Consider the following 8,377-nt stretch of genomic DNA (forward strand, 5'->3'; position numbering starts at 1 on the left):
GTCCTCTTTCACCCCATTTCACTCCTCCTTCACCTCCTCCTCAACCGTCATCCTCCTCTGCCTGTCCTCCTCTTTCTTCACCTCTTTCCCTTCCTCCTCATTTTTTCCTTCTTCCTCCTCATCCTCCTCCTCTTCAAAATATTATCATCCATCCTTTTGTTTTTACATTGTCGAATTTGTACTACTCAATTTAAACATAGTAATATCCTTTCCTGTATGACACTTTCTTCTCTATTCAACGTTTAATAAAACAATGCATATTTTTGTTATCAATTAAATCATCCGTCTTCTGTAAAGTACTGGTGTTCTGGAAACTACTATTGATTGTATAAGGGAATTGAAGGACACCGTCTTATACTAAGCTGTTTAATAAAAGCACCATTTTATGGCATCAAACCTACTATAACGACCACCTGTCTAAAACAATGACCTGTACACACGAACACTTCTCACTTCCCCCTTGTGTTTTATCTCTATTATAATGAAACTGTCCAAGACGTCCACCTGTCTAAAAAATATCTTTTCTTCTCGACATTGTGTGACCGTCTTGAACAATTTCGACTGTATATTAATTATTTCCATGCAAAAGTTGCGTTGATCTACATGCTCACTGTAACGTTTTCAATCTCTTTGACTCAATCATTTTGTGAAAGGTAAGAGGGTCCGATGAATTGTTGAAATGGGGAAGGTTGGGGGGGGGGGGGGGGTAATACCAAGGTTGCTAAAAGAACGATAAATTGTGTTTTTCTGTGTTACAGGTGGGCCAACATGGCGCTATTGTTGTACTTTGTGGCCCTTGGCGTGAGCGGAGTCCTGACGCAATCTACGTCACAGATGGCCACAACAACCACAGTCCCTCGCACGCCCAAGCCAGGTGACGTCATCACAGTTCTCTTTAAATGTTTCTATAAAAATATAAAAAAACAACAACAACAAAATACCCAGAGTGTATACCGTTTGATTTATAACATTGAATTGACTCGTTAAAAAATCCGTGTCAATATTAAAGAGTGAAATAGAAACATCCGAAATATGTACAAAAATTGCTTCGAAAATAATTTAAGATCATATCTGTCAAAATGACAGGCACTTCTGCCATACAGATCTAAAGGCCCTTCCTTGTTATCAATACCAGCCTCAGTTTTATTACGTTAATGCGACATCAAAAACAAATCACGTATGCAGACCAAGACAGACAGACAGACAGACAGACAGACAGACAGACAGACAGACAGACAGACAGACAGACAGACAGACAGACAGACAGACAAACACACACACACACTCATACACACCCATACACTCACAGGCACACACACATATACACACACAAATACACAAACACACACACACACACACACACACACACAAACACACACACACACAGTGCGCGCGCGCATTATCAGCATTGATATTTATAGTTATTATGACAAAAGATAAACAGGATCATGATGAGGCTGATGAATAATACGACAAATTAAATAATAATTGTTTTCATGTTCACTTGTAGCGCCTGATCTGGTCACTGTCCTGGCAAACAAGGGCCATTACTCTGTCATCCTCGGCCTTCTCAACTCAACAGGACTTTTGAACCAACTTTTGGCAGGTAACATTTTGAAAAACGCTGTGTAATTTCTTTAGCTATAGCCTACATAGAATTCTGCTTCAAGTATTCGGGCATTCTTAAAGTTTGGACTTGCGGATATCAGCCCCGGTCTTGAGAGAGATTTTTTAAAACACAAATAGCAGGGTGATGGGCACAGAAACTTGTGTGGAGAGAAAAAAGGGGGGGGGGAGGAGACATGCTTCGTAATTGAAACCTATTGTTAAGAAGAGGAGGATGAGAAGGCGGAGGAGGAGAATGGGGAGGAATAGGAGATAAGGAAGAAAGAGGAGCGGGAGGAGGGAGTGTGGTGATCACAATGATGATAGGCATGACAGTAATGGCCTCCGCTTTGAAAATTCCTTAGATTTCATTTCACAGCTGAAACGTCTTCTGACAAATGAGTTTAAAAAAAAAAGTTATAACTGTGAATTTCCACACGATGTCGGTCCAATAATCGAGGCACTCGACAGCAGGGAAGACAACTTCCATTTAAACTGTGTCGTTATTTTCCAGTGAAAACAACTGGTATCTGGATTAGGCCGTTATTAAGTCTTAGCTATAACAACAGGTTTAAATGTCTCAACCACCCTCTCAGCCGTTATCCTTAATTATTATTTCGCTCACATCGTATATATCTGTTTATGTATTATAGATGGGATTCAACTCTAAGGTCTGATCTGAATGAAAACAAACTATTTTCTGTTTTCTGATGTGTATAACAATCAAACTCAGTCTTGCCCGCATTTTTTTGTGTAACGGTTAGGCTCTTCGCCGATGCACACAGAAGATATGAGTTCAATTTCCATAATTACATGGTTATTTCTTTAGGATCTCTCCCCGTCTGCTGGTACGCTGGGCACCTTTCAGGTCAAGTTGGCCCTGGCCGGTGTGGGGGGTTGAAGCAGCCAGCCCGAGGACTGTTCTAAATTGTGTCGAATAGGACTTAAAACACTGACAACACATTAAAACTTTTACGCACCTTCCCATTCCTTGCATGTTCCTTCATGCTACTGCATCTTCATAGTCTTTCCTACCGCTTTCATACGGCTTTTTAGAATATCTAATTTAGGTTTTAACTAAGAGTGTTATGGCATCTGCGACCCAACTAGGCCTTATAAGTGCGGGAGATTAGAGGTTTCACTAGAAAGTTACAAAAGCCAAAAAGGAGGGATAAGGACGGTAGATATTTTGATACGAAAAAGGAGCAAACCACACCAGAGCATCCGCCAACTACGCTCTAACTTTTTGGTTTGAGTTTGAGTAAAGAGAAGCACCTTGACACAACAGACGTTTAGTGGAGGGTTAGAAGAAAGATGGGTGAAAAAGCGACAGATAGATAGAAAAGAAGCCGGGCCAAAGCCAATGACTCCCCCCCCCCTCCAAAAAAAATCCCCCACAAAAAAACAACTTACTAAAATCCCCATAATTCCCAGCGCCCCAGATGACCCTGTTCGCGCCGACAGACGAAGCCCTGGCCAAACTTCCCCCTCAGGAGCTGACCGCCCTCCAAGCTGACCCCCAGAGATTGACCCAGGTCCTCAGCTACCACGCTGTAACGGGCTTGTCTTTCGAGGTCAAAGGTCGGAACAATGACAAGGTTCTGAGTTCTTCGTCAGGACAACCCATCAGGATCAACGTGTATCCCATAGTGCACGTAAGAGGTTTTTCTATTTGTCTCACCTGGCTTTTGCTGATGGTTTGTTTTTTGTTTGAATTTGAAAAAATTCTGCATTCATTTATTCAATTAGTTATGCTTTATTTATTTCTAATATTATATATATTATGATTGTATGTATCGTCGGAAAGCTGTTCAATTGTTCTAAGCCCAGAGAGCATTTGTTTGTTTGTTTTTTCAGGAAAGAGAAAAATAGGTTTCAATATCTTAGTAATTGCACATTCATTTTTTAACACTTAAAATTTGAATTCCGGCAAAATATTTCTTGTTCACATGTATTCTATACCACGAATTAAAAATCTGCACTTTTTTTCAAAAATCAGAATTTTGGGCTTAGCGCATCTTAACACCTCTCGGATTATATACAACAGTGGGTCGAATGCAGCGTGGGTCAAGCCATTAATGTTTCACATGTGTTGGATGATGCTGCTCACTATCTTCCTACCTTCTTTAACTCTTTCCCCATCTCCTCCTCCTTCTCCTCCTCCTCCCCCTCCTCCTCCTCCTCCTCCTCCTCCTCTTCCTTCTCTTCTTCTTCTTCTTCTTCTTCTTCTTCTTCTTCTTCTTCTTCTTCTTCTTCTTCTTCTATACCTCTTCCTCCTCCACCTCCTCTTTCCCGGACTATAAACTAATCTTCTTCCAACATTCATCAAGAGCATGACTAACTAGCGACATCAATTATGAAACATAACATTTCGCTTTTCTTACCGTACCCAGGCGTATTCAGCAGAGGGGGTCAAAATCTCTGAGAAAGACATTCAGGTCGCCAACGGCTATGTGCAGGGCATTGACGGCATCATGGTTCCTCCAGAAGGCGATATCATCGATCTGCTGGCCAAGAGACCCGACATGAAGACTCTGACGTCATTGCTTAAAACGGCGGGCCTCGTAAATACCATAAAAGGTCAGTGTATTATATGGTGCCTTTTTTATTTTAAATATTTAGGTCCCAATGGGCATGACATAAGAGTATGGTTGCTTTGATCATGTCAGCTAAGGTCCATCCAGGGTAAATTATATTCAAAACTTCAGCGAACTTAGGAGATACCTGAAAAAAGCAGTCTCCGCAGAGGAATCGATCTCACTTTTTTTCTGCATGTAACGGTAAGGGGCTTATCTGCTAAACTAATCAGAACTGCAGGCCTTAATAAATATAACGAAATTACACCTGCGTTAAAATAATGTTATTCTAAGGGTCGTGGTACCCTGAAGGGCAAAATCTTATCTGAATGCAGAGGTAAAGTACATAACACTACACGAATAGCATACTCGACCCCCAAAGTCATGTGAAATGTCATTAAATGATTGCCAAGTCCTTGCATGACGGTTTCTGAAATTTGTATGTCAGTCTTCCTTTACTCGGACAAAAATAGGCAGTGAAGCAGCAAACCCACCCTGACAATTCACCACCTCAAATAACAAAATTGTATCTGACATTTATGGTCGTTTTGATTTACTAAGACATGAGGTCAGAAACCAAATAAATGTTCTATCTGCTCTATCACTATCAAAATCGTTAGATTATTCGGAGTCATTATCAAGATACTTGGAGAATTACGTTCGTAAAAGATTGACATGTTGTGAAACTCTAAACCTTTGAGGTCAAATTTATTTAAACTGGGTACTGTGCACATAGAACGTTGTAATTCGTTAAGTTAACGAATTGTAAACTTGGTAGTCTGTAAAAAGCTTCCGTTTTCAGCTGACCATAACATCACAGTGTTTGCTCCAACGGACGCAGCCTTTGCCAAACTAAGTCCGCCGGTGTTGACCTACTTACAGGATAATCCGGGCGCTCTGGCGGGTAAGTCACACGGTTTTTGTTTGTTTGTCTGTTTTGTCTTAATCGTTAATCGTGGTAGCATCGGAGAGCGGGGTAAATTGGAATAGGAAAAAATGAAATGTTTTTATTGCTAGTTTGCAGATCGTTCACGATTTTCACTACTTATGTTTCTTTTTTTTATATAAAAAGGGATTTGGTTGTGGGGGGGGGGGGGGTTATTGAATGGTTATCTTATTTGGTTTAATGGGATTGAAAACATTCCTTTCGGTTCTGATGGTTTGCTACAGCCCTAGTGTGACCGTTAAATAAAAGCGACTTTCGCACTTTGCCTATTTCTACCACTCAAAGAGGTTTATTTTTTCAGATCTGTTTTGTTTGCAGCTTTTATTTTGCAAAGATGTCATGTTATTTGGAATAAAATTCCAGCTGGGATGCAAAAGGGGGAAAAGAATTAGTCCTCCTTCTTTAAAAAAAATTGGCATGAGTTTTTAACACTTCCAAAGCTAAGGCTTCCTTGAAAACAAAGCTAAATAACCATGTTTCATGATAATTTTAAGAGTTGTTTTTTAAGTCATCTTAGTGTACAATAGCAGACTCAGCGTTTCAAACAAAAGCATTTTAGCGTAATTTCGATTTTACTACTGCAGTTTAAAAACGTGACCGACACATCCGTTGTCCCTAAAATTAATTATGTGGTAAAAGTTTACATGGGGAACCTTCTATTGGGAATTCACTTGCCCTCAAAGAGTTTGCTTGAGCTATCACTCACAAACCAGGGTCACCACTCTCTGTGGGTTGCTAAAAAGCCCTGAACGACTGACACTTTTAACTTATTTAAGAATGGGGACGAAGTAGATTTTGATCAGTGATTTTCGATGATACTATGCGAGGGCCATTCATAGATGCCGTCCAAAAATATAATGTTGCAGAGCAATTTGCTAGTAGGAAACACACATGGGTGGAAGGGGGGGGGGGGGCAATTTGTTGTTAACTGATTAGAGCTGAAGAGAGGAATATTTAACGATAAACATAATGATAATCACCTTGATTTTGATGAAAATGAGGAGGAGGAGGAGGGTAATGAGGAAGGGAAGGAGGAGGATGGAAGGAGATGAAGACGGAGGGAGACGAGAGGGAGGAGGAGAAGGAAGAGGAGGCGGAAAGAAGAAGGAGATAAAGTATAGTAGAAAAAGGAGGAGGAGAGGGGGGGGGGGAGAAGAAGGAGGAGGAGAATAAGAAGAATATGAAGAAGGAGGGGGAGGAGGAGGACATGATAAATTCCAATCAGTTCTAGGGTTGGCATTTATTGGCATCGGGGAATGGGACGTTGTGTTCCTAGAGTCGTGCGATGGGGGCAGGGGTCAAGACAAGACATTCGGGCAGACTTTAGAAGCTGACTAATAATACTACAGAAGAAGAACTTGCCAGCTGGTAGTAGGGCTCTCAAAACCGTCCATTTTTAATTTCTCTACTTTCTAGAGGTTCTGCTCTATCACGTGGTGGCCAGAAAGACCCTGTATAGTATCGGCATGCGTCAGGCCATGTCCTTCCCGACCGCAGACAGTCACCACGACAGCCTCATGCTTATAGAAGACAGCAGTAAGTTGAATAAATAGCATGATGATGGTAATGATGATGATGATGATGATGATGATGATGATGATGATGATGATGATGATGATAGAAAAAGGTATCCTGTGTATTTGATTCGTTAAAAAAAAACTTTTTCTGTATCCTTCACAAACACAATTACCATCAACATCATTACAGCAACGATAGCAACAACAATAGCAACGTCATCAGTAGTAACGCCAACGTTACAACAACATTGATAACTGTAACAGCCATGCCATAAAATACAACAACGGTCACAAAAGAAGTTGAGTCCAATATAATTTGAGCACTCTCACATTCCTGCTGTCCACAATGAAAACACAATGTATTAACCTTTACAGTAAAACACTCTAGTATTCTCTTAGTTTAGTTTTGTAAGAGTTTTACGGCACTTGCAATACAATAAGGTCATATGATTGTCAAAGATTAAGAATGTTACAAGACTATCAAACACAGAAAAGAAGGAGGAGAGAAAAGGGAGATCGATGCTGGATAGGAGAGAAGAAGCAAACCACACAAGAGCTCCCGCCAACAAACCAGAAGTATTCTTTGGAGAAAAAAACCCACCTTAAAGCAAAGCAAAACGAAATGAAAACAAAAAACAAACAAATCTCAAAAACTCTAATCAAAACATCGAGTATGTGCATCAATCAAATTTTCACCTTAATTCCCCCAGATGGCGACATCTACCTGAATCACGCCAAGCTGTTGGAGGTGGACCACAGTGCAACGAACGGGGTCCTTCACGTTATCGATGATGTCATCGTGCCAATCAGAATTATCTTAGCCATCGAAGGGGCGGGGCTGTCATTAGTTGGATAACCAGTCAGGTGCTCACCATTGTCACGACAAAATTCTGTAAATAAATAAATGTACGTGATGACATTTATTATGGTTGTCGTTTACTTTTTTTCTTGTCGGTTGCCTTTCTCCTTGCAAAAATTATTTGATTATGTCATAAACTTGTATTATAATCTCCCTGACCATACACTCTAACGTGTGCCAGATTCAGTATGGAACGCACTATTTGACTCAGAGCCAAGCAAAGAGCAAGGGTGGTGGTGGTAAAAGTGTTGTTTTGGCCTTCATTTGGGTGTAGGCCCCTGACGGTGCGATCCTTTGTGTGCGCACTTCGTAACACATTTTTAGTTTTTAGGGGGTTTTCTGCTTTTTTAAGTAAAGGACGGTAGCCATGATTGTGTGTGGTCTAGAAGTACAAGTCTATGGGATATCAATGTCTCCAAATTAACATGCTATGTCATGTCTACGTGGTTAACTTTTTACTCGTCTGTTTTTGGATTGGGAACTTGAAATCGATTATTTTGCTTGCTTCTTAGGTGTCTATTATTCAGAGGTGCGTGGAGCGTGGTGGTGTTGGTAAGGATAAAAGGAGGAAGGGGGTGGGGAGAGAGAGATCATGGCACCCTCCTTTTTTTCTTATGTAGGTATTTAGCACCTCCATTGACACAATTGTGATCATTTAGGAAGAGAGCTTCGACCCTTCCCGTTCCTGTTCAACCCGCGTTGAAAGGAATACAACGTCACCACAGAAGGACTGAAATTCTCAATAAAAATTTCTCCCCACACGTGAATGGAACTCGGGTCTGCTGCCTGCGATGACGAGGCACTTAACTGCTTACACAACAGACCTCAGCCTTCTTTTGGGAGAAGTTTTCGAGGAAAAAGCAATCTCGTAGTA

General features: G+C 40.8%; 1 protein-coding gene across 1 annotated transcript; it reads left to right on the forward strand.

Moving 5' to 3' along the window:
* Nucleotides 1-620: 620 nt before the first annotated feature.
* LOC101856117 (transforming growth factor-beta-induced protein ig-h3-like) lies at nt 621-7,567 on the forward strand. The gene is made up of 7 exons (XM_013085962.2): nt 621-874; nt 1,511-1,606; nt 3,040-3,260; nt 3,999-4,185; nt 4,984-5,085; nt 6,544-6,663; nt 7,355-7,567. Exons 1-7 carry the CDS (start codon nt 769-771, stop codon nt 7,498-7,500), a joined length of 978 nt encoding a protein of 325 aa, XP_012941416.1. The 5' UTR covers nt 621-768; the 3' UTR covers nt 7,501-7,567.
* The last annotated feature ends 810 nt before the right edge of the window (nt 7,568-8,377 follow it).

The sequence above is a fragment of the Aplysia californica genome, unplaced genomic scaffold, assembly GCF_000002075.1.
Source record: "Aplysia californica isolate F4 #8 unplaced genomic scaffold, AplCal3.0 scaffold00421, whole genome shotgun sequence".
NCBI classification, from domain to species: Eukaryota; Metazoa; Mollusca; class Gastropoda; order Aplysiida; family Aplysiidae; genus Aplysia; species Aplysia californica.

Excerpts from the sequence above, each read along its gene's own strand:
- LOC101856117 (XM_013085962.2), top strand. The coding sequence starts at position 769 with ATGGCGCTATTGTTGTACTTTGTGGCCCTTGGCGTGAGCGGAGTCCTG. Across the intron at positions 1,607-3,039 it reads TTTGAACCAACTTTTGGCAG|CGCCCCAGATGACCCTGTTC; the intron begins GTAACATTTTGA and ends CATAATTCCCAG. Across the intron at positions 5,086-6,543 it reads TAATCCGGGCGCTCTGGCGG|AGGTTCTGCTCTATCACGTG; the intron begins GTAAGTCACACG and ends TCTACTTTCTAG.